Source organism: Aquila chrysaetos, chromosome Z, assembly GCF_900496995.4.
Source record: "Aquila chrysaetos chrysaetos chromosome Z, bAquChr1.4, whole genome shotgun sequence".
NCBI lineage: Eukaryota > Metazoa > Chordata > Aves > Accipitriformes > Accipitridae > Aquila > Aquila chrysaetos.
The window spans coordinates 31,762,082-31,787,941 of NC_044030.1; the positions used below are offsets into that span (position 1 = coordinate 31,762,082).

At 42.4% G+C, this 25,860-nt stretch overlaps 3 protein-coding genes across 5 annotated transcripts in view; 2 read left to right on the forward strand and 1 right to left on the reverse strand.

Moving 5' to 3' along the window:
• The window catches only part of LOC115336590 (S-adenosylmethionine synthase-like), a 33,116-nt gene extending 26,333 nt beyond the window's left edge, over window positions 1-6,783 (reverse strand). For 2 of the 3 annotated variants that reach the window (XM_030003852.2, XM_030003850.2), the window contains exon 1: window positions 1,723-1,970. Coding sequence is in view for 1 of the 3 variants with exons in the window: in XM_030003848.2 (XP_029859708.1) it covers window positions 6,208-6,230 (23 nt within the window). In the remaining 2 variants the exon portion in view is untranslated. Of the gene's footprint in view, window positions 1-1,722; window positions 1,971-6,207 lie in introns of those variants that run through there. The other variant, XM_030003848.2, reaches the window with a different exon arrangement.
• TMEM175 (transmembrane protein 175) lies at window positions 2,099-16,368 on the forward strand. Its single transcript, XM_030003847.2, has 10 exons — window positions 2,099-2,335; window positions 2,907-2,945; window positions 4,680-4,777; window positions 6,786-6,837; window positions 8,109-8,144; window positions 9,369-9,452; window positions 10,095-10,259; window positions 11,595-11,673; window positions 13,325-13,466; window positions 14,013-16,368. Exons 1-10 carry the CDS (start codon window positions 2,165-2,167, stop codon window positions 14,674-14,676), a joined length of 1,530 nt encoding a protein of 509 aa, XP_029859707.1. The 5' UTR covers window positions 2,099-2,164; the 3' UTR covers window positions 14,677-16,368.
• A 4,371-nt stretch (window positions 16,369-20,739) lies between these two features.
• On the forward strand, window positions 20,740-23,175 carry ATP5ME (ATP synthase membrane subunit e). Its single transcript, XM_030003853.2, has 4 exons — window positions 20,740-20,870; window positions 21,070-21,124; window positions 21,424-21,522; window positions 23,039-23,175. The coding sequence occupies exons 1-4, from the start codon at window positions 20,835-20,837 to the stop codon at window positions 23,062-23,064; spliced, it is 216 nt and encodes a 71-aa protein (XP_029859713.1). The 5' UTR covers window positions 20,740-20,834; the 3' UTR covers window positions 23,065-23,175.
• The last annotated feature ends 2,685 nt before the right edge of the window (window positions 23,176-25,860 follow it).

Sequence of the window (25,860 nt, forward strand, 5' to 3'; positions counted from 1 at the left end):
TACCTGTCCCAACTGAAGTCCATGCATATTCTGCTTATGTTTGGCACACCAGTTCAGTGTTTCAGCCAAAGGCTTGCCCCTTTTTGTTTTACAGATTTATTTTTGCCACAGTTCTACTATTTTCTCTCATTGTCTATACAATACTTCAGTTCAACTTGCTTATGAAAAGAGATTGAGTTCTGAGATCTCACAGCTGAAGTGGCTCTTGTGTCTCAGCCACTTCTTCTGTAATCAGTTCAACACTGTGTGCTCCAGCTCAGACCACTCAGGTCAGCCCCAAATGAAAATGTCCTTAATTCACATATCTGCCTCTGGAAACTTCTGCAGAACAAATGCTGTCCTTATAGGCAAATGTATTCAGGCCTTTTTCTCTGGACTGTTTCTGGCACTCCACCAAGATCTCCCAAGGTGATTTCCAAGCCCATTCTTTGCTAAGGCCCATTGCTAGTGCTATTGGCTGCTGCTTTTTTCCAGGTGAGGCCTCCCAGCTTTTCAGCTCTTTCCTCCGGCCTCTTCTTGCTTCTGTGTGCAGCCAAGATTCTCAGCTTTTCTCACATTCTTCTTTCCAGGAAGACCACTTGAACTGTCAGGCATATCACACTCTCAGGCTGATCAGTTCTGGCGTATAGGCAGGTCTACAGCATTGACCCACTTCCTTGCAGACCACAACTGGTTTAAGAGCTGACTTCCACCAGATGTAGAAACACCTCTCTTGGGCAGAGTCTGGAGCACAGCTGAGTGATTTCAACAGGTTTCTCCAGCTATTGACTAGATTGTATTGTATTATTTCTAACTCCTACTCATGAATTTCAGAGATTTCCACAGCAGTTCTAGCATATCTGCTGGACTCTTCCTTCCCAAAAGTCTATTACAAATTCATGCCAATTTGTAGTACGTACTCAGCTGCATATTTCTGATCTGGTGTCTGTACTCTTAGCTTCAGTTCCTACAGGAACTGAGGAAAATTGGTTACCATTTACTGGAGGCAGCATCCTGTACTACAAGAATGCAGTATCATGATGTTTTTCCATCTAGATCATCTTGGATATCTAATTCCCATCAGTAAGCTGAGCCAACTGTTTATGAGTTAAACTGCATTCTCAATGTATTTTCAGACTGGAACTTGTGCAAACCTAGAACATCTTCATCCCATCAGCGTGTGTTTTTGCTCTCTGCAATTTGAGTTCTTCACACGATATTTGAATTCTTGGCCTCCTCTCTGGATTTCTCTTATGAAACCCATTATTTAGTGAATAGCCTTGCTAGAAACCAAAAATACAGAGTTTATGATGGCAAAGACACTGCCATGCAAAAACCTATCACAAATTCAGGTATGTTTCCTTTGGAGACTGTGCTTCTCTTTCAGTTACAGCAAAAGACTTTAAAAATGCAACCATTTCTCTGCAATAAAACCACTTTGCAATCATGTTTGAATCACTTCAGTTAGAGCACAACTTGACTGAAAACTATAAGCCCTATATATTCGAAAGAGACTATCATTATAGTATGAGGTATATATGTCAACAGAATAAAAACCTGAACATAAACCAAAAGCCTCCAGTTCACAGCTCCAAAGGACAGAAGGCACATAAAACAAACGCCAAATGGCTTCAAGAGATGGGAAGTTTGTTAGGCTGGTAAACAAACAAACAAAACCAAAAAACAAAATTAAAAAAAAAAGTTACTTTGGAATTCAGATATGGATTTTAAAATATGACTTACAAGCGGAGACCCTCCAGACACTACAGCCTCTGGTAAGTGTAATATCCTTGGTGTATACACATTAGCTGTAACGAGCTTTGGTGGCGCCTAACACACCATTTATAACCCTATTTCTTCCCCCGGGGCCCACCAACTCGCGTCGCCTCCAGCAGCCACCAACTTTAAGATTTCAAGACACCAGCACAGACACTTCCAGACGTAAGGAACACCGCCCTTTCTTCACGCGTTATCTGGTGACTTCCAACAGCGGCACCGGTTACCCCCGGCAGCACTCGCCCACCTCCCCGCACAGAGGCCCAGGCGCCCGCAAGTCCGGTCAGGCGCCCGGCGCTTCCCGCCTCACGGAGCGCCGCGGGCGGGGGAGCACGGCGGGCGGGGGAGCACGGCGGCCGCCCCGCCCCCGCGGCCGCCCCAGCCGCCGCCGGCGGAGCGCAGCGGGGCCATGTCGGCTCCGCGAGCCGCGGCGCCGGGGCCCGGCGGCGGCGCGGCGGAACGCGAGCCGGTGCCGGTGCGCGGCCGGGGGCTGGAGCTGGAGCTGGGGAGCAGCACACAGACGTCGCACCGGCTGCTGGCCTACAGCGATGCCCTGCTCTCCATCATAGCCACGGTGATGGTGAGCGACCGGCCCGGCCCGGCCCGGCCCGGCGGCGGCGCGGGGCCTGCCCGGCCCGGCCCGGCCCCGCCGCGGAACCCGGGGCGGCAGGGTGGCGGGCTGGCGGCGCTTGGGGCGGGCCGGCGCCGCGGGGGGGGGCCGGCAGGGCGGCCAGGCCCGGGGCCCGCCGTCGGGCGGGCTGAGGGAAACCGCCCCCCGCCCCCGGCAGCCGCAGCTTGTCGGGGGCCGGCCGGATTGCGCCTCTGCCCTGCCCGTGCGCCTGTGCGCCCGCCGCTTTCGGGGGGCCTCGTTCGCCCGTTCCCCCCCCCCAGCCCTGCTTCTGCAGCGCTGCCGCAAGCTGTGGGAGCCGTGTGCCGGCGAGCGCGGCGGGCCGTCCCGGGGCCGCGGTGCTGGGGGGAGGGAACGGCGTTGTCCCTGTGCGGCCGAAAAGTGACTCTGTCCTCCAGAGCTGCGGGCTGTCAGGAGCTACGTGATCCAGGAGTATTCGCGGCCGCCTCAAGCTTTTTAGGTTTTAATAAGGCTCTCAGTAAGGAAGAGAATGTCGCGTACTAATAAGGTTTTGTCATTTCAGATTTTGCCCGTGGCTCACACAAAAATACATCCTGATCAGGTATCGTATGCTTTTTGTTTTGTTCCTTCTCGTGTCTTTGTGAGTACATGTAACATCTTAATTTAGCACCCTTGCTTCATTTCAAGTGCCAGACTTTCAGAAAGCCCAAGCAACCAGAAAAAAAAAAAGCCAACAAAAATTTCCCCGGGGGCGGGGGGCATAGAACTTGGGGTGAAAAACTTAAATACTGAAGATCTGTGTAGTCTGCAGAAGTTGTGATATAAAGCCCTGAATGAGCCATATATTGTAGGCCATAGATTTTATCCAGTTACTTTTGTATGAAGAACAAATTGCCCATCTGACCAAAATATCTTTCAGAAAGCATCTGCTCTTTTTGGTAACACATCATCACTTAGAGAAGCTGCTTATATAGTGCAAGCTGAATACTGGTTTTAAAATCAGGTTAAATAATAAATGTAATCAGAATAAGCAAAGGAGGAAAAAGACGAACACAAAAAATAAACTAATTCTGAAGGAAACAGGAATGTTAGGAAACACAAATTAATCATTTGAGAAAGTTCACAGGTTTTTTAATCACATTTTATTTTTTGCTCTTAAAAACAGACCTAGATGCAAATATTCTGTCTCATTTAGTTTAGGAAACTCAAGTATGATCCATAAGACAGCAAATATGTCACCTAAGTATTTAAGCTATTGTGATGGTACGTGCAAAATTTGCTGTGGTTAAGCCCTCCCCTTCCTCATTGTTAACAATCATCACATGAAAACCTGTGTGATGCTTCTACTCCAGAAGTTAGTGCTAAGAAAATAAAAGAGGTATTTTGTGGCCAGCCCTCCTCTGAAATGTATTATCACAATAACAGTGATGAGAGAGTGCATAAATGAATTGCAAGGTGAACAGAGCATTGGGAAGCCCTTTTACAGATTGAAGAGATGTGTTGCTCCATCATATGCTGCTAACTACACATTTCAGCATACTCGGAAGTGTCTAATAAACCAGTTCCTCTGCACGGTAGTAAAAAGATTGTTGGAAGAGAACTGCATTCTTGGCAGTCATTTGCAAAAAATCTCTCACATGACTGCATGTCCTTCCTCATTTACAGATACTGCTAATAATTTCACAATGTAACGTTGTCGTGGTTTAACCCCAGCAGGTAACTGAGCACCACACAGCCACTCACTCACTCCTCCCCCACCCAGTGGGATGGAGGAGAGAATCAGGAAAAAAAAAAGTAAAACTCGTGGGTTGAGATAAGAAGAGTTTAATAGAACAGAAAGGAAGAAACTAATAATGGTAATAATAACAATAATAAAATTACAATAACAAAAGGATTGGGATATACAAAACAAGTGATGCACAATGCAATTGCTCACCACCTGCCGACTGGTGCCCAGTTACTTCCCGACCAGCGATGCCCCCCAGCCCCAGTCCCTCCAGTTATTATACTGGGCATGATGTCACATGATACGGAATACCCCTTTGGCCAGTTTGGGTCAGCTGTCCTGGCTGTGTCCCCTCCCAACTTCTTGTGCCCCTCCAGCCTTCTTGCTGGCTGGGCATGAGAAGCTGAAAAATCCTTGACTTAGTCTAAACACTACTTAGCAACAAATTATAATATCAGTGTGTTATCAACATTCTTCTCCTACTGAACCCAAAACATAACACTATACCAGCTACTAGGAAGAAAATTAACTCTATCCCAGCGGAAACCAGGACAAACATTTAACTTTCTGTTTCCTTTCTCTGTCTCTGGGCGTCACTTTCTATTTCAGAAACTCGGTGAAAGTATTCAGCAACTTCTTCTAGCAAAAATTGCAGTCTACTTGATGACCTTCTTAATAGTCACAGTGGCATGGGCAGCTCATGTCAGGTAGGAACACAGTGTTTAACTCCAAAGTGAAAGAAAAACCATTGTTTAAAAGGACAGGAGTTAACCATGTGACTGATACATTTCTGTCTTGCTGATATATTTCTGAATTGTCTTTTGTTGGGTTATATAAAAAAATCATTGTAAAGAAATGCTACCCGAAGCCGTGAATAACTACTCTTACACCACCGGCACAGTGATACAGAGAAAAACAAGCATTATATACTTTTAAATTAGAGTTACTCTTCATTTTATTTCATATTCTAATTATGCTGAAAAAGCATGACTTTGTAACTTGTGTTCTACACAAATGGAGGAACTGATACAGTACATCTGGCCTAAAACTTGTCTTTCTCAGTCCTCAGCAGTGCTGGTCACAAAATCAATTGTAATGTTGCAGATGCTGCATTTTACAGAGCTGTGGACACCACCACCTGCCCGTGTAGTGGTAGTTAAAAGGAAATTGACATGCAGGCATCATACTGGAATCAGGGCACTTTTTGTTTGAATTTTGAAATTTACAAATGTCCCTATACTTTTTCCTTAAGTAAGTGGATTGACTGCATTCTAATAGAGGTGTGGAACCTGTAATTCAATACTTGAAGCTGATACTTCACATCAGTGCTTTTATCACATTGTTTTTCTTTGCTCGCATAAGTAAATGCTGAGGCACAGTCTTTGAATACTTTAGGGTTTTGTGGAGGGTGATCGGTTCTATCGATTCTAAGTGACACTTCCGTGGATCAGGAATTTCATTAGCAAGGTGTGGGGCAGTTTGGAAGAAAAACTTACTTTCTTTGCATAATAATAACTATGCTGTATCTTAAGGAGAAGTCATTTTAAGCCTTAAAGTTCTGAAAGTACTCTGGCCTTAACAGCATGAACTTGCCTCTGTTCTCCCAAGTAAAACTCAGAGAAAATAAAAAAATAGCTCTTCACAATGGCATATGAGACGAAGAAAAATCTGAGACTCTGGGTGGACTCTGAACATCTGGATCTGCTCTGGAAGATCTGTGCAGTGCCACCACAGGGCTCAGGTCCCTATACAGCATTGCTTCGTCTGACAAGCTAAAAGTCAGTCTGGTGCCTATATGTTTTTTATTTTGTCATCAGAGTCTCAAATGGACTTGTTCATGTTCTTGTGTGAGCAGTGAACAGTGCCTGCTGGTGAAGGTCTGCCTTTGGTCATGCTTCAAAAGCATTTGCTTGAGCAATGAGCACAGGTTGTCAGTCTTCAGTTGGTTCTAGGCCTTGCCTGTGTTTAAGTAAATAGGTGATTAATTGACAGCTAATGATAGTTGCCGTGTGGCTCCCAAGCCTTGTGCAGCTCACTTGCAGTTTGCTGGCTGTCCTGTCCTGGGTGTATCAGGTGGCAAGAGGTAGAGCTGTTCTGAAACAAAACTGCTGTGGGAGAAAGCAAACCAGTAGCCTACCCTGTGACTTGGCTGCATTTCATCCTGTAGTGAAGTGGCAAGTCCTCCAGAGAGTCATCATCAACTGCTGCTCCCGAATCACCCCCATATCTTCCATTTTCCAAGAAATTATATCAATTTGTAGCTCACTGCCTTGTTAGTTTTTTGATATGTGACTTGCTGTGTCAGAACTGACATCTGGATCACTTCTTCATAGATGAATTGGCTGTTAACAATGGTGAAATTTACTTCAAAGTAAATACATAATTTCAGGTGTAGAGGAAGGATAGAGTAGGGGGCGGAAAAAAAAACCAGTTTGCTACATCATATGCCACTTGTCCTTCAAACAGAAATGAGGTTCTTAATAACTGCTCCATGATTGAACTTGACTGTTCATATCTAACTTTTCAAATTTTCCTTACAAATTACCTCCATGTTTGAGCTAATGAATTTTGGTAGCACTGGGACTACTTGTATAAATTATAGAGCAAAAGAAATCGGGTTCCCCTATAATATCATAAAAGTACAATTTGTATATGGCATTGTAAAACGTATTTTGGGAGCTGGCTTGTTCATAATATCTTGTCTTGCCTTGACAGGTTGTTTCAGGTGATAGAGCTTATAGATGATGTCCTCGCTCTTCTAAATCTGGTGAGTCTTCTCAGACAGGCTGGATGTTGAACTAGCAAGTACAGGTCACTTTTTTTTAAGTCTGTATGTACATATCCAAAAGTTTCTAATTTAAATAGCATAATTCTACCAAATATCCAAGTCAGGAAGCTACAGAGAGCTTGAATTCCTCCTTGCCAAAGTGGCTGATTGGTAACTAACTTGCTTTTAACTTCCACATGTTTTACTGTAAGCCAAAAGAAGCTCAGCATCAGGTTAGTCTGAAGTTCATCTGAGGGAACTGAAGAGGCACCTATGGCAAAAGTTTTTGACTCTGTTCATCTGTGTCCACCTGAAGTATCTGTCCTCCAGGCTTAAGAAAATTAAATGCTATACCTTTTGTGGCAAGAAGTCTTAGTGGTAGGTTTGAATTACAGTTACATGTTCAGTCATTTCTCTATTTAAGTTGCTCAGAAATTCATTCTGAAGCTTATTTGAAACAGAGGATTATATGATCTTTCAAAAACTACCACTGAGAGACCAATCTCTGAATCAGTGTTTTGAGCTTTACACTTGCCTAAATCTTATCTCTTAAAAACTCTTCATTTATTTCAGTATGTTTTTTAACGAGCCACCCTGTAATATCTCGGTTACTAATAGTTGTAATGGGATGCTGCAATAGTGAACGTATTTTTGCTTTCAGCTAGAGCTTTGTATTTTGCTATATTGTTCAAAATTCTGTTCTCTGACAGTGTGCAACCACACAGTTAATTTAATTTTGTTAATAAAAATAGTGAGTTTAAACTCCATTAGATAACACTACAGGAAATTATGTTAGAGGACTAGCTTAAGGCATGTAATTCTTATCTAATGTAGCTTTCAAAGCAATGCATTTCTTTGTGCTTGAGGTGGTTTTTATAATTTGCCTTTTTTATATATGAAATACTTGTGATCAGAGATTAATGTTTTTGACAAATCAGAAACACCTCTTTAGGAGGTATGGTACTTTTGGCATTGCTACTTTAGGAAGAAGTTTGTTAACCGCAACAAAACTTTTACCTGTGGTATGGGTTACAAAACTGTAGTGTTTTCTAAATAAGCCTGTACAGTTTGGATAGCAAACATGGAAGGTGTGTATAGAACTAGCCATTTGTTACAGTCAAAGCTCAGCAACTTCAGAAATGTGGGTTTTCTTCATGATGCAGCAGGAGCATTTGATCTGTTTGTGTTGCATTCTCTAGACATGTCTTTAATGAAGAAATTGCTTGCTTTGTATTTTACCTAGTGTTTCAGTACACTTTTTTATTTTTTAGGCTTGTATGATGATCATAACTTTCTTGCCATACACAGTAAGTACTTTTCTAAAATTTGACAGTGTTTAAATTACAGGGTTTTTTCCTTTATTTATTTGGAAAGGCTTTACCAAAGTATTCAGAAACCCGTGAAAGTGTTTTTATAGTATAAACCCTGAATCCTTTGTAATAGTTAAGCCTTACTTTTTTAAAATTCGTGAGGACATGTTATAGCCTTCAATTACTGCATGTTATAGACCTGGCAGAAAATGGGTATTCTAGAAGAAAAAATTGTAATCATGGAAAGTTGTAGTTTCCCAATCATTTCTTTTTAAATAGCAGCTGTATTGAAAAATGTGGAAGTGGCCTGATGAGAATTTTGCATTTTGTAAGGCAACTAAAGCTGTGTTTCAAACTCCTCTTTAGATGACAGAAGATTTTCTTTTTGTAATCTAGACAGAGTTTTTGGTATCACTTTTGACTTACTTAGCAAGGTTGAATCTGGCAGCCAATCATTCATTTTTTAAATCTGCAAATTTGATGTTCTGCACAATTTCTGGTCAGATGACCTTTAGACTTAGCAAGAATATTTGCAACTGAACACCATATTAGCAGAACAAAACAGTTGCTTAAAATACATCTTGACTTTTATTGTATATGTAGAACAGATTTATATGACAGGCACCTGTTTTTCTGTGGATATATCTGTGTTACATATTAGTCTGCAAAGAATAAGGCTGTGGTCAGTAAAATGATCTTTATGAGCAAGAGTACATACTTTTTACTTTGCCTTGAGCTGAAATAATTTTTGGAAGGTTGTCAATGTTACCCTAATACTACTCCCTGTTTTCCCCCCTGCTAATGAAGCTGCAGAAATTAATACAACAGGGAGCCATGGAGGTAGAGAAATTGAAACATTCAAAAAGGTATCCTAGTATCAGGAATTTTCACAGCTATGAACATCTTGTCTACTGAAAACACTGTTAAACTTTATGCTCAGCTACAAGCCAGTCTGTAGTTATTATGCAGATGTAGTGTCAGAGAGGTTAAAGTTTTGCGGTATCAACATATGAGAGCAAAGCCACCTCTCCAGATGCCTTTGGTTGGGATCCCTGCATGTATTTGTGGCTTGAAATTGCATTTAGTGGAATTATGTTGAAATGCAAAGTGTTATTTAGGTTTTTGAGTTTCAGTATTAAATGAAGAGTGCTTCCATTTCTCTACTGTTATTCCTACTTTGCTTCTTAATTAAATATTTAATGTAGTTGCATTTTTTTCCAGTTTTCCTTAATGGCCTCCTTTCCAGAGGTACCTTTTGGCATTTTCCTGTTCAGTGTCTGTGCTGTTGTCATTGGCCTTATACAGGTATTGGAGCTATCCATTTACATTTTCACTTTTAAATAGGTTTTCTTAGGTAGAACTAAAATTACATTTCTTAACTGTAGGTATAAATCGCTAAATGCCTCTTCTGTTTGTATAGCATTCTTTTTCAAAGTTGTGCCTGTTGTGATATTACAGTATCTGTATATAACATGAAAGTTTGCATTGCCACTGTCTTGTGAAGCTGTTTTATGCAACTAAATCAGCTCATCTCAAAGTCCACAGAATAGTAACTCCTTTCCCACTCTTTAAAAATGCCTTGGGGAAATGCAGTTGACTTTTCCTGCTGAGGTTCTTACTGAGCCATGCAGCGATAGCTGAGTGAACATGGGCTTTCAGCCTCAGTCCAATGGCACTGGTTTTCTCCTGGTGCAGTGCCTTGTCACTTTCTGTTCCTTATTGTTGAGGTCTTCATTCCTCTTCATATAAGGTCATGACAAGCTCTGCAGAGGAGACTAAAATCTTGACATGCAGTGTATTGTGAAATCTCAGAGTTTCTAAGACCAGCCTTCCATGTGGGAGTGAGGAATAAGGTTGAAAGTGTTGATTTATAGTTTTATGGTTTTGTATTTGAAATGCTGCATATAATTGTATGTAATAACTTCAGTGATGCTCTTCTCCTTGCAGGCTGTGATAGTAGTGTATGGATTCTATCACCCACACTTACTGAACCAACAGATACAGGTGTCTGAAAATCAGAATTTCTATAAAAGTCATATCTTAAAGATTATCCTAAGAGGACCAGTTTTATGCTTTTTAGCAGCCATCTTTTCTTTTTTCTTTATTCCTTTGGTAAGTTCTCCCACTTAACTGAAAACTTTGATGCAGCAGTTTGTATTAGTTGTATTTAGGACTGTGTATTAAAATAATGATGTCCATGTTAAATATGCAGACTTTCTCAGTTGCCAGTTCTCTGGTGTTGTAATCACGGCTGCTATTTTGCATTGAAGGTGTTCAATTCACAGATACCAATCTGTGATTTGATCCATGAGTTTGGATAGTTTTGAAAGAATATTCTGCTACAATATTTGCTTTCCTTGCTCTGCCTGATTTTTTTTAATGCTTCTCTTAATTAGAAGCAGGTCTTCTAAACTGTAACTTAGCATCTTGCTCATCATAAGTAAGTGAGATAATGTGGCAGGTTACATGAAATAAACACCACATTGCACAGACTAAAGACAAATTAATATAATTGCTGCACTAACTCAGGGTGTAAGAGCAAATAGAATAAGCAGATCAGTTAGCCAACCTGCATCTCAAAACATATGTTTTTGGCTAAGGCCTGCTCTTATACAGCCTTTTTCTCTGCCATCTTTATTAAATGGCAGTGACTTGCTTGTACTTATTAATAGCTTTTATCTTTCTCAGAACCCTGCTTGGAACTGAAACCTAGTTTTTTGACTTATCCTGAGCTTCCTTTCCTCTGTCTTGTTCTTTAGGAAAAGGTGGATTTAACTGAACTTTGAGAAAGATTCCATGGGAATTAGCAGTGTTTAAATAATCCCCAAATTTGGGAGGAATCAGGTTGCTGTTGATAAAAGGGACAGTTATGAGTTCAAAAGTGAAAAAGCCTCATTTTAACTGAAAATACATTTTCCTCTTAAACGCTTCTTCCCTCTTCTCCCTCACCTTGTTCAGTAGTGCATTTTCTTTTAATATGAATAACAGTGAAATGAGTCTCCAAGTTGCTGTTGTGCTTAGACCTGTGCAAAGCCTGTGAACCACTTAGGACCCACTGAGGTGTCTTTGGGACACAAGTAGTAGAATTAAAGAATCACAGAATATTTCAAGTTGGAAAAAACTCATAAGGATCACATGGGATAGTTCTCCAACTTCCAAAGAAGTCATTACAGCATTTTTGTTAGCAGAATTATTTCCCTTCTTGTTTAAGCTTGCTTCATTATTGGTACTAAATTACCTATCTAAAAGCAGTATTAGGTTGCACGTGCAATATTCAGGAGGTGCATGTGCATCTCAGGTAAGCGTTTTCCATGTCATAAAGTCAGCATTTGTTTTTCTCAATGATATTACACCTAAAGATTGAGAGTAATAGTTTCATACTAAACTTGGAAGGTAATTTATATTTTGATAACTAAATTTAAACTGTGTTCATTTTCCTCTCCATAGTCTTATGTACTCCTTGGGCTCGTAATCATTTTTCCGCATCTCACTCGATTCATTACATGGTGTAAAACCAAGATTGTTGGTGAGTAACAATATCCATAGGAGTATGTTCAGATATGTTATTAGGTTGTCAACATGTTATCCAAACAGCCTGGAATTAAGTAATTTTAGTTCTACTTCATTTTCAGTCTTGGAACGTAGTGATTTGGGGGTTTATTGCCATGCTTGCAAACAGTTTCTGCCTCACTTCCTGGTTTCCCTTAATTTGTGACTAGATTTATGTAAGGCACAATACGTTCAAAGGTCATTTCTGAGTTCAAAACCTCTCTGGTTTGTCCTGAATATGCACGTGCATGCACACACACACAAGTACATGAATGATGGCAAGCAGAGCACCTATAAATCAAACTTTTTCAGGGTAATTAACTGTTTAGGGTGTTACATCTCATTAGTCTAACTGCTGTGGTCTAAAGATGTGCCTTCACACATGGCTTAAGTCAGCCTAAATCCATGCTTCCTTCCCTCACACTCCTTGGTTATGTTCTTTCTGCCCTCCTTGTGTCAGCACTAACAATTGCACAACCACACCAACAGCCAGAACTGCCCTTAAGCTCTGCTGAGAAGGAGGTTGCCAGTGCCAAAATAAAGGAGAAGGTGGTATCATGCAACCTACTCAGCTAAAAGATGGAGTGTCCCTCTTTGAGAGCAATATAAACTGACTACAAAAACACTGAACAGATTACGTCTTTGGAATTGGCACTCCCGAGGTGAGTCAGAAGAATAACACCTTTGTGCATCTGGTGCTACTGTTCTGCCTAGGACAAGTCTGTCTGTCTATGCTGCAAGTGGGAACATACTTTTGACTCCCCCATGTGGCAGCAATAATAGATGGGGAGGCAGAAATGCTCTGAAACAGCTAAAGCCAGGCTGTCAGAGCCAGAGAATAAACACATACAAATATTGCCTGTGCCTGCTGCAATGGGGGACTGCAATTTGCAGTCATGTCTGTGTACGTCTCACCCCATCAGATGGCTGACATAAATTACTGCTCAGTTGACTGATTTGTGATTACACGTGCTCTTCATTCAGTTCCTCTCCTTACTTCCTCTGGAAGCTGTGAGCTTTTTCCTCGTCCAGTCTATACTCCTGAAGTGGTGCAGCTTGGCTAGCTGGGCAGTTCAGCATTCAGTCCTTAGGGATGTGTTTGACATCATTGCCTATAAAAGCTCCAGAGCCCCACCTTTTAACCAAAGACTGGATTTATTTTAAAGCAGGGCATGTGATGTCCCAGCGCAGCCCCCATGCTCCAGTGAGTTTTTTCTCCCATGCAGTATAAGTTCTCCAAACTGTCTTCGAGGAGCTACAGCTATTAGGGCTTACCGAGGCACAGCACCTGATTTGTTTAGCTCAAATATTTTGTTCAACAGCTTTGAGTCATTATTCACTTGGTGGAAATGGTCTGTCGTACAGTTTAAAGGACAGGGCTTTTTTGTCCCTGAAGCATTTGTTGAACTGAAAGCAACATGACCTTCAGGGAGAGGCACAGCTGCCGAAAAAAGTGGAGTGACTGAGCTGTGTGGGTGAATGGCACCCTTCTTTCTACAGAAAGATTTTTGGCAGGTGGGGAGAAAGAGAAAGGGAGGTCACAGTAGGTTGTTTAACTACCTCTGTCTACCTTGTTTTATACTACCTGATTTTGTCTTTCATTAGTAAACATTTGGATTTGTTTCCAGGTCAGAGAGATGAAGAGGAGGAACACCAGAGCTTAGAAACCTTTACTTTTTACCTCAGTGAGCCTCTGAGTAAGGAACGGGTAGAAGCATTCAGTGATGGAGTCTATGCTATTGTAGCAACCCTGCTCATTTTAGATATATGGTAAGGCTTTGTGTTGTCTCTTACGCTTTGTGTTGTTAATATTAACTTTTGTCTATATGTAATATTTGAGGAAATAAAATTAACCAAACATCATCTTGGACTTCTAAAACCTGCAGTGGTTACTTCTTGGATTTTCTGGAAAGATACAGAACACAAACAAAAGATATTTCTAACACCCACATTTCAGCAGTAGTGATCATCAGTGTATTTAATGTATGTTGGGCTGGGGAGTCTTGAAGAACAAAGTTTCCTTTTTGCTTAGTCATGTTTTCAGATAAAAGGCTTTTATCAACAAAAGCTGTTTAGTCACTATGGCAACTTTATTACATTAACCTAAAGGAATGCCAACTTACTTTCAGATTTCCTTTCAGATCTAATTTATTTGCAGAGCTGTTATTTGAAATGCTGTTTTTAAGTTACAAATTAGAGAACTACAGATTGGATGCCTGTTGTTGCCTACTTGCTCAAAGCAACATAGTTAGGTGTTGCTCCAGGTGTGTTTTTATAGTAATAGTATGCAAAGTAAAATAAGCTTTCTCTCCACAGTGAAGACAATGTCCCTGATCCCAGAGAGGTTGAGGAGAAGTTCCACGGCAGCCTTCTTGAAGCTTTAAGTGAATATGGGCCAAACTACCTTGCCTACTTTGGCTCATTTGTAACAATTGGTCTCCTGTGGTTTGTCCATCACTCACTTTTCCTTTATGTGACAAAAGCTACACGATTAATGGGACTGCTTAACATACTTTCATTGGCCTTCATTGGTGGGCTTCCACTAGCTTACCAGCTGACCAGTGAATTTGCAGAGAAGTCTCACAATGAAATAGAAGCCATTCAGGTCAGCTGTGTTAGCACTTTCTTTGCCAGCATATTTCAGTTTGCAATATGGACTACAGCCCTCCTCCATGAAAGGGAAACTTTGCATCCTTTTGCTAGATACGGTGGCAAGGAGCATGCCTTCATGTTTGCCAAGCTGGCACTCTACCCTTGTGTAAGCCTTGGGGTCTTCTTCCTAACATGCTTGTTAAGTGAATTTAGCACAGCAATTTTCCATCTTATGCAGATTATAATCCCATTTGCTTTTCTTGCCTTGCGCATTTTTGTTAGAATTTCTTTAGCTGTCATAAAGTCCATGATGTCTCTCTCCAGACGGAAGGTTGTATTGTTAGAAGAAGAGGAGGCATGTTTGTCTCCTACTGAAACACTGTCCTAAATTTCCACACAGTGGATGTGAAGTTACAACATTAACTTCAGTTCTTCTAACTCACATTATCTTCATGTGTGGATTATATTGATCTAAACCAAAGCCTGTGTTGGCCATAACCAGGGCATATTTTAAGTTTTAGCTGGTCATGCTTGAGACTCTTTCTCCAAAATCTGCAATTGAAAAAAATGGGTAAATAGGGGATACAAAGAAAAGCATGTTCCCCTTCCTTTAGAGCTACCCTTTTGGAAAAAATGCTGCTTGATATGTAACTGCAGTGATGATCAATCAAGAAGTGCACAAACATGCCCAGAAAAATGCCCTTTTTCCTGAGATACGGCAGTCATTATGGCAGCCAAACACAGGTATAGAAGCTGGTTGTGCTACTGTAAGACAGGGAGTGAGGCTTGGAAGACATGGAGACCTCTGGATGTCTGGTTGGTGCACCATAGTAGAATGTTTGTGCATATAGGTTGCTGATCTCTGCCCCCCCCCCCCCCCCCCCCCCCTTTTCTTTTTTTAGTGGTTACACTCTCTTCTCCACAGTCACAAACTTGAGGTAGCATTTTGAAAACTACATGTGTTCCAGTGGCTCTGAGTGAGTTCAGATGGGAGTTGCATTGTGACCCATATGCAATCTTCCAGGCTACCTGAACGCAAGTTCTTCAGGCATATCTGTTCTTTTAAAAAAGGAGGTATTTAACAAATGAGGGTTCATGTGGCTATGTATCCAGGGTTTGAACTAGCTTTGATATCTCCCAGGGAAGAGATTCAAAGAGCTGTGTGGGACTAGAGGTAAATCTATTTTCAGTTCTGAAGCTGCTGCTCATCTGAAATGAAAGGTTTGGATTTCTCAGGCTTTTTGTGTCTTTTTTCATGCCTATTGAAAGGAACATCCTTCTGTTGTTCTGAAGGTATGATGTCATATTCAGAGAGAGTATGAGACTTTCCTGCCATGTGTAAGAGTTCCCCATCAGGTAAGGGAGTTGAGTTTTTCACTAAGTAGAGGCTAAGTGATCTCACAGATTTCTGAGTCTCAGCAAGACAGCAAAAGAAACTAAGCCTGTACAAGTTCCAGTCCATGGCATGTTGAATTTTTTTACACTTACATGCAGTTTGATAAGCTTTATGCCTATCAAACGTTACCCTGCAGAGAGCTGTACAGAAGGAGTGGGCAAAGTCATCTAGTCTCTGGCTGCCCTGGAAAGCTTTACATTTCTTTTTGGCAGAGCCATTAGTTTGTGTCTTGAATTGTCTTAGTTTGTGATAACTTTAATGCCATATTTAAAGGCATTTGAGGGATTTTGTTGTTCCTCTTAAAAAAATTTTAAACATACCGAGAAAGTATGCCTGGAGAAATTTTTAGTGAAAACAAATTGAGATATATCAATATATTTCAGCTGAGATCAGTCTTGAAAGCACTTGTGCTTTTGGTTTGAAGCACCTTGGTACCAATATGCAATTGTTAGTATGACATGCTTCTTCTGAGAGAGTACGTTCAGATATTCAAGGGGTGTTATCCCTGGTTGAGGTTAAATGACTTGCAGTAGGATTCTGCATTGTGTTGTGTATCGCAGGCTTTTTCTGATATTTAATAAAAGCACTTTTGTTTCTATATGGTTTGTTTCTAATGTGTGGCTGGCACATAATAAATAGTAAATATGTGTATTTGTAATAAATTTCAGTCAGTGAAAAAACAAAGCTTCTAGCCCTTTTTTTCTGCTCTGCGGGTGAGACATAAATCTGATGTCTACAATTAAAATTATGTTGGACATTTATTTTTTTTCCTTCAAAATCATCGAGGTCCCTTCCAACTTCAACCATTCTGTGATTTTGTGTGAAACACCCAAAAGCTTTTGATGTGATGTAAAGAAATGTTGATTCTACTTCTGTTGGTACTTGAAGAAAATGAGACCTGAAACTGAATCTGACCAAGGATTTCACTCCAGTGTTTACAGGGATGGTTTGAAGAGCAGTGATTTGCAATGTATAAATACTACAAGGAACTATATTAGCTAACTAATGCATTTTTCCTTTTTTTTACCCCACTTGCAAGTAACTAATTTGTTCTGCAGAAAGAACAATTCTTTTTTTGCTTGTAGTCAAGATGCCATTATTCAAACCAAATTTAATAGTATCTCAGAACCTAAACTTGAGGGCAAACTTGACCTGAGGTTTTGTATAAACAGAGCTGGTTTAGGATCATTCTGATAGTTTTGGTAAGTTCTGGAGAAACAAACTGCATTTCAGAACAAAGCATTAATTTGAATTGTGTGATTCTCAAGTAGAAAGAACATTCCCAAATCTAACTGTAACTAGCTGTTCTTTGCAGATGTACTAATGACCACATTTTTGTGTCTAGAAGAATTAAAGTGAAACACTTATAATGACTATAATAATCCCAGAATCACAAAATGGATGAGGTGGGAAGGGACCTCTGGAGACTGTCTAGTCCAACTCTCCTGTTTAAAGTAGGGTTAGCTAGAGCTGGTTGCTAAGGACTGCATCCAGTCAGACTTCGAGCATCTGCACAGATGGAGACACCACAACCACTCAACAGGTCAACCTGTTTGTATGTCCAGTCACCATTAGAGTAAAAAAAAGGGTTCTTTTTCTTTTTTTCTTCCATTTAAAAGGAATTTCCTGTATTTCAGTTTGTGTCCATTGCTTCTCATCCTGTCACTGGGCACCCCTGAGAAGAGTCTGGCTCTGTCTTTGCTTCTCCCCATCAGGTATTCATAAACATTGGTAAGATCCCCCCAATCCTCCTCTTGGAGGCTGCATAGTCTGGCTCGCTCTCTCTCCTTGTATGAGAGATGCTGTAGTACCTTAGTCCCTGCATCACCTCCATCGCCCTTTGGTGGACTCGCCTTAGAGTCCATGTCTCTCCTGTACTGGGGAGAGGAGAGCTGGACAGAGCATGCTGGATATGCCCTCACCAGTCACTGCCCTTGACCTGCCAGTGGCACTCTTCCCAAGTCCAGGAGGCTGCTGGCTTTCTTTGCCAGAATAATAGTTTTAATTCAATAGAATCTCCTGAAAGCAAAGAAGTAAAATTGCAGTAAAACATTGCAGTAAAACTTCCCTTCTGATGACATTGATACTTTTTGCCTGTGGTTCTGGTACTGGCGGTCAGGAACAACTGCCTCCTAAACTGAACAGGTCAGGTTGGACAAAACGTGGTCATGTGTAGAAGGGTATCTGAGAAGTCCATTGTTTCTCAGGTCACACTTGTGATTCCATAATGATGGTTGTTTTCTTTGTTCAGACCAGTTGGCCTTGTCAATGGATTCATGTTCAAGACTAATCCATTCAAACCATTAAAAGATGGTAACAGCCACTTGCAGCACTGTTGTCTCTGCCTTCCATAACAAATATTACTAGCTGAAAAATTCTGTTAAAGACTGCTGAAGGATGCAGTTTCAGTTTTGAGCCTTCAGAATAAGGATGGGCGTACAGAGCTCTTAATTTACTTTAGAAGAGTAACAGTCATAGCTGGAGTTCTTTGCAGAGACAGGATTTGATTTTAATCACTGTAAACATTTTAAATGGTTTACAACTTCCATTTTGTTTGAAAATAACTGAATTCATGCAAATAATTTCTTACAGCTTATCAGGAAGCTGTTTCTTATGATGACGCAAAATTCCATACAAGTTTGGAGCAGACATAGTTAAAGCTATTGTTTGGCATCTCATAAACCAAGAGCAGCTCTTGCAATTGGATTTTTCAGTAAAATAAAGTCAGTCACCAGGAATTTTGGACTTGCTGGTTTGATTTTTCAGTGTGAGGGCACTTGACAGTAGTGTGCAAAGCTTAAATTCACTGTAGGAGCTTGGCTCGCAGCCTTCAGCTTGGTAACCTGTGGGGTTGTTCGTCAGGACAGTGTCAGGTAACTGTGACCTATTTGTTCGATACTACTGAATGGGGCACAAAGATAAATGTTTTTGTGGTGGGAAGAAAACATGCAGATCGCTTTTAATGCCTATAATTTGAGATTTTATTGCAGGTAACTACATGGTGCCATTGACGCCTCCTTTTCTTCTCCAGGTGTGACGGTGTAGCATTACAACTTGTAGTCCAAGTTGCCTGCTGCATGAGTAGGGGAAGACCAGAACATCTGTTCTATCTGTGTATCATCAAAAGAAATGCAGAGCAGTAGTGATTTTTCCTTAGAGCTTTACTGCTTTCTGTTTAAACATCCAGCATAGGGATGACATTCAATTAATTGCTCAAAATCATTAAAAAATGGGGCATTTTGTTGCTTTGAATAAATCAAGCTCAATCAGTAACTCAGTAAAGCACTTCTGCAAAGCAAAAGCTCAAAAAAATGAGTTAGTGCCAATTTGTAAAGGCAGTGGCTAAAGAGCAGAATCTGCTGTTACTGACATACTCCTTCTGTAGAATTGATTTTTTTTAGAAAGATGTGAAACATGCTTCTTTTTTCTCACCCTGTCTTAGGAGTCTGGAACTTTTAACATGTGGGACTTGCTTCCTTTTTTAGAAGTAATTTGTATTTAGCACCCACATTCATCTGAGTGACAAAACCAAATCAACACTGAATTTGTTAGCCTAGGCCATCAGAAGGTGTTTAAGGCTGGTGGTACACAGAAAAGGCTAGTTAGATGGCTGATTAAAGTTAGCTGTATTTCAAAAGAAGTGATGCGGCAATTCAAGACCATCACAGTTTGCAACTTTTTTCTTTGTAGTACTAAGTTGAAAAACACTTCTGGCCAATATATGATCTAACTTGAATTATTTGCTTTTAAATCTAGCTTTTAAAACTAAATACTAGCATCTGGAGAAATGCCAGACTGGGTTCTAGTTTTGCAAGTGCCAGTCTCCAGTCGGCATGTGTTCTCTTTGCAGATCGGCGTGAGGACTCCTAGTTATACTACTGCTGCTTTGTGTTTGGGAGATTTGTACCATTTAATTAAAATCATGCCACTGTTGGGTATTTTAAGGATTTTAAAACTCTCATCTGGACATGCATGGGACAAAAGCAGCTGAACAGGCAATCACTGTGCCACTAGTAACTTTACTGGCTTGTTCCTGACTTGGCATTAAGCTTTGTGTCAAATTACTGTGGCATTAACAACCGATATTGGTGTTTGGAACTAAAGTGATCCCCACCTATCAGTGGCCTCTCATTTTTAATGTTCCAAGTGTGTCTCAGAGTTCTTGCTACTGAAAGTAAAAAAAGAAATGTGAAAAAAAAAGGGGGGGATAGGTTACATACATTCCACCCATGAAAGCACTTTTGGGTCTTACTGATATAGGACATACAACAATAATTAAAAAAACTTAATGATGCTACAAACGAATGGAATACTGAGAATCTTCCAACAGGCTCCCTAGAGAGAAAAACGTTTCAGACCTCTTTTAGTCAGAGTTTCAATTACCTGTGGCGTGATTAGCAGAAAACAGCACAGGCAATTAGCTTCCAGGGATTTTTAACAGCCATATCCTTACCCCTTCGCTGCGTATGTTTAACTTTACGCGAAGATCTGTAAAACGATGGCACTAATGACCAGTCAGCGAAGACTCAGACTCCTCGATTTTCTGAGAGAGTACGAAACGCGATCCGGGTTTGTCAGCCGCCCGGCAGATGACAACGTGACTTTGTCAAGGCTGAGGAACCAAACGCAGGGGGGTGAATCGATACTTCGTGGTCTTTGCTGCCGGCTCCCTCGCCCTCCGCATCAGCCGCGTCAGGCGCCGCTGCCGCCGGCTCTCGGGGACCGGCGCCCGCCGAGAGGAGAGCGGTCCCTCCGCCCGGCCCCCCCGCCGGCCCTTCCCCGCCCCCGCGGACAGAGCCGCCCGACCGGCCGCGGCGCGGGAGGGCGGCGGCGGCGGCTGCGGGACACCGACTCCGGCGAGCCCGCTCCCTCCCGCGGCGGCCGCGGGCACGGGCCCTCCCTCTTCCGTCACGGGGGCAGGAGCACGGTCCACTGTGTGACGCGAGGGCTCCTCGCTCCGGGATGACGTGCAACTAGACGCTGAAATCCGGCGCTGGGCGGCCAAGACGGTTCACGCACCGTTCACCGCCCGCCGCCGCCCGGACGGGAGCCGTGCTTCGGTAGCCCCGCCCCCGCTGGGCGGAGCTCTGCCCTCTTTCCGCCCCGCCGCCGCTCTACAGGCGTCACTTCCGGTCGCCGCCGCCGCCACGATGATCCCGCCGGTGCAGGTCTCGCCGCTCATCAAGGTGAGAGCGGGCGGCTCCCCCGCTACGCTCTGGGGCGGTGGGGCGGCCGCCGCTGGCCTGGACGGGGCGGGCGGGCGGGCGGACAGTGGTGGCGGCGGCGGCGGCGGCGGCGGCCGGGCTGGGGCGGGCGGGGCCGGGCCGGGCCTGGCGGTGCGTGTGAGCTGAGCGAAGGGCGCGTCCTTGTCTCTGCCTCCCGCAGTTCACCCGGTACTCGGCCCTGCTGGTGGGGATGATCTACGGCAAGAAGCGATACGGTGAGTGCGGCGCCCCGGGCGGCCTCTCCCCCTCCCCCGCGCGGCCCGCAAGGGCACCTTGAGGCGGGCGGTGCGGGCCGCGCAGCCGCGGGCCCGGCCGCCATTGCCGCCCTCCCCGCCGCAGCGGGAGCTGCCCAGGCCTTGCCGAGGTGGCCCTCAGAGAGGGGCTTGTCGTACGAATCGGTGACTTCAAACCAGCAAATGTGCCTTTGTGCCTGCGAAAGGGTTTTCCTTTCCGAGTGAGCTAGCAGGTGCTGGGTTCTAGGAACTGTGTTTTAAAGCAAATGTGTCCATGACAGACTACCTAAAGCCTATTGCTGAAGAAGAGAGAAGAGTAGAGGCTGAAGAGAAAAAGAAACGTGAAGAACTTGAGCGGATTGCAAAAGAGCTTGCAGAAGGTAGTCCCTCGGTGTAATTTACGCATCCTATGCCAAAGCGTGACCACTGGCTTGCAGGTGGACTGATGTTTTACTGCAGTGTTTTTAGGAGAAATTTAGGCTTACAGCCAGCGGGCTGAAGACCCGTGTGGGTCTGTGGCGCGGTGGTTAGGGTTATGTGAAAGGTAAATAGTGCTGCTGTTTGACAAGCTCTTCAGAATGTAAGCATCATTGGAGGAAGGGTTAAAAACACTTTTGCAGCTGAACAGGACTTGTTAAATGGTTATCTGAATTTCCACTGAGAAAACAAACAGCTAAAAGCTGCTGGTTATTCTGTGAGGAATAACTGGAACTGTATATTAACTGTGTCCAGATGTCCCTTATTCAGCTGGATGCAGAAAATCCCTTTTCTCCATGCAATATCAAAATCTTACAAATGTGCCTGACCTAAACCAGAAGTTGTAGGCAACTGCTTGTAATTGCACTCAAACTTTTAAGTGGTATTAGAGGTCAACATCATTTGTTGTATCTCTCACGTGGAGGGAATATGCTGAAGGTGATCAACTGGGATTAGTACTGTTTTTTTCTCATTCCCTTCCACTCTCTAGTATTCCTGCTGCAGCATGCTTTACCTTGTCCTTAGGATTATTTTTGGGGTCCCCTGTGCATTTCTAACAGAGGATTCCTCCCCTCTAGCTTAAACTCACCTAGGTTTTTTTAGGTGGACTTACAGTTAAGCAGAACTTGGAGAAAGTTAATAACTCAAGCTGTTCATGGTGCTGCTACACACTTAGTAACTATTGTCCTGGGAAGTAGTGACATTTGCATTGTTCTAAACAAGACTTAAGATTGAACAAACCTGTAAAATTAAATGAACTAGACATATGAAATCAAATGTGCAAGTTGGTGAATTGTATCACTTAGTAGAGATAGAGCTATTTTGCACAGCTGTTTTACAGTCTTAAATATATAGTATCCATTGGTCATGGACTAAATAAATGGGTCTTTTGGATTTTTTGAAGTTTAGCTGAAACTTTTTCTATTTTTGGAGATAAGAGGCTGTACTACCATGTTGCTACTTCACTTAATAATGGAATTCTGTGCTTGGTTCTTTAGAATGTTTAGTATATTTGAAAGAGGCACACAGATGACCGTTCTGCTTTCCCAACAGTGCTTTTGGTGTGATTTTTCCAGTTAGAAAAGCATTTGTTAAAACTTCATTTAGTGCAATGCAGTTGTTGAAGATTGTTCTTTAAAGATGGATAACTGGATCTATCTGTAATAATAGCTTTTTCTGGCCTCATTCAAATTGTCAGTTCAGAAAACTGTCATTTACTAATGAGTAAGCCAGAAAAGTGCCTTTACCCCAAAGCAATGAAATACACTTCTGTTGAATAAGCAGGAATCATAAAAACTGGCTAGATAGAAATGGCATACTTAAAAGGTAGCCTTTGATCCCACTAATGCTTTGCATGTTTTAGTACTGCATGGGAGTGACTAGTAGTCCTAACTACATATGTTTTTATTTCCCTTCTAGCAAGTGAAGAGTCCATACTGAAATGAAGAAAAGATTGGATCTTAATTTCACATGTGGGAATACATGGCTAGGCTCTGAACTGTTAAGTGGTTGGCGGACTCTGCATGGTATTCTATCAATAAAGTACTTAAAACATTTCAGTTGGTATTTTTTGAGTGAATTGTACAGAACAGCAGCAGCAGTACTTAGAGAATGTGACAGGAAGCATTTGTCACAAGCTAGCCATTGCTGCAGCTGAAACACCCTGTTGTATTCCTCCAGCAGCAGCCAGTCACTACACCTATTACTCATAGGTAATGTTTGTGATCAGAAAATACGTAGGTATGGGCATGTGGGGGAGGCTGGTGTGGCACTGGCTGCCTGAACCTCTTTATTAAATGGCTTGACCAGGGAGTTGGTGTTATCTTTTTTCAGCTGTGTTACCACAGTGGATTATTGCACAATTCTTGTATTTGACAGTGCAGTCAAATTTGATTGTGACTTGTCAAGCCATGCTGAGATCTGAGGAATTGGTGCTGACTCACTAGGCAGATATTTCTAAACACATACCTTTTCAGATTTAACAAATGGTCAAGTGTTGTTCCCCAAAACCAAGAACAAGTTACAATCAAATTGTAGTTTGCCTCATAATTTTATAAGTGACTGGCTATGCAGGTGACTGATATTTAAAAAATTAGTGGCCCTTAATGTGAAATTGAGTCTGCCTTTAGCATGTAAGCTGTTAAGGCACCTCCTCAGCTGTACAGACCTCAGGTGTCCTAGAAGAAGGTAAAAAGCTGATCCCTGTAGATTGTGGTGTTGAGTGACTTGGTTTGTGGTGTTGGTTTTCTCACTGTGAGAAATACTGGTAACTCCAAGATTCAGGGGGTCTGATTTCTTATTTGGACAATGGCTAGCTTCCTTTTTTTGATATTGCAGATTAGACAGCTGAAGCAGTGATTTCAGATCCAAATCTTTCTAAGTGATGGCAATCTTTCAGGAAATGTTGTCTTACATTTTTATTAAACTAACTGCTCTTAATAAATAAACAGTCTCTTCTAGATTATGCTTTGGAAGAAAAAAATTCTTGAGTACCAGTGCACATTCTCGACCAATAAAAGAAGGCAGTCTTAGGGTGTTTAAGGAAATGAAATTAACAAATTTGGATTTAAATTGAAAGTGTAACTTCGTAATAATTGCAGGGGAAAGGGATTAAGATGGGATAGTTTCAAGGAGAAAAGGGGAACAGGAAAATCAACTACATGTTGTCATGATTGGGTTTTTAGTTATTTCTTGGCATGAATGTACACCTCATGGTATTGAAATGATTAGGTGATGCTAATGTAAGTAAAGATCTAGACTGCCAGTTAGTTTAAAATTCTATTTCTGTAAAATAGAAATAATGCATCATGTCCTGACCTCTCAGTGTAGCAGGACGTGTTGCATAATTAAACAATATTCTTCCAAAAGCCTCTTATTTTCAGGAGCTGGAAAATAGATCTGAATTGCCAGAAACTTTTTTTTTTTTTTTCCCCAGCACTGGTGCTCAGCCCATGTCTGTGGTGCTAGTCTGTAAGCTGTTATATGGGTGGTATGTGAAATAAGTGCTACTGAAAAATGACTGAAACTGAACACTTGGGATTCAACCGCTACTCAGTGCTTGAGCAAAATGTGATTATAACACGATACTTAACTTACTTCAAGCTGAAATACCTTTACTGCTGTTCTGTTGAGGGCTGGTCATAGAGGTTGGTACTGCTTTTATCTTTGGGTTGCTGGAGCTGAAGCCAGTTGCTAGAACAGCTGTGGCCTGCTGCTCTGCCGAGGGCTAAAAGTGCTCACCTTCACCTGCTCCTACTGTGCCACCTTGTTAAAGTGTGGGGTGTGCCAGAGAGGGGGGAGGGAGTTCTATCTGTCCCCTCCTTCCACCGTGGTGTTTGTTTATGATTTTGTCCCCCCTGAGGGCAGCATGGCTGCTCCCAGCAGAGCTGAGCCTGACCTTGGTGAGTAAGTGCAGCGCATTTCACAGAGCAGGATCCCAGCCCCTGCAGCAGGGTAGGAGGTCTCTCTTTGTAGAGGACACAATGCAGTGGCCAAACACAGGGCTTTCTGCAGCACTAGCCGTCTGGAGTTTTGCTGTCTTGCCTAGCTCTAGGACCACAAATGACTCAATCTGAACTCTCCTGTTGCCTTTTGCATTGTCCCTTCGTCACCCTCCTTCCCCTGGAAGTTGTCTTTCATTTGGGGCCCATGTCTCTTGTAACCTAGCTGATAAATGCTGGGCTGGTTCTAAATGTGAAGGGGACGGGTACTTGCTTTGCAGCCAAGGATGTCTGTCAGATCTGTAGGGATTAGGGTTCAAGAATCCCCCACATAGGATGATGCAGAAGTGCCACCCTTTCCATATAGTCCTCAAAACCTGGCTGCAGGGCCAGGCAAGAAATCTGTCCTTGTAAAACCTCTTACTTTGGGATGAACTCCTGTGTGGGTGGGAAAGGTGCTGGAAACCTCATTACAGCCATCCCACAGTGTCATGGTTTCAGCTGGGATAGAGTTAATTTTCTTTCTAGTAGCTGGTATAAGTGTTATGGTTTGGATTTAGTAGGAGAATAATGTTGATAACACACTGATGGTTTTAGTTGTTGCTAAGTAGTGTTATACTAAGTCAAGCATTTTTCAGCTTGTCATACCACCCAACCAGCGAGTAGGTAGGGGGTGCACAAGAAGCTGGGAGGGGACACAGCCAGAACACCTGACCCCAACTGGCCAAAGGAATATTCCATACCATATGGTGTCATACCCAATATATAAACTGGGGGGGAGCTGGTTAGGGGGCGCGGGTT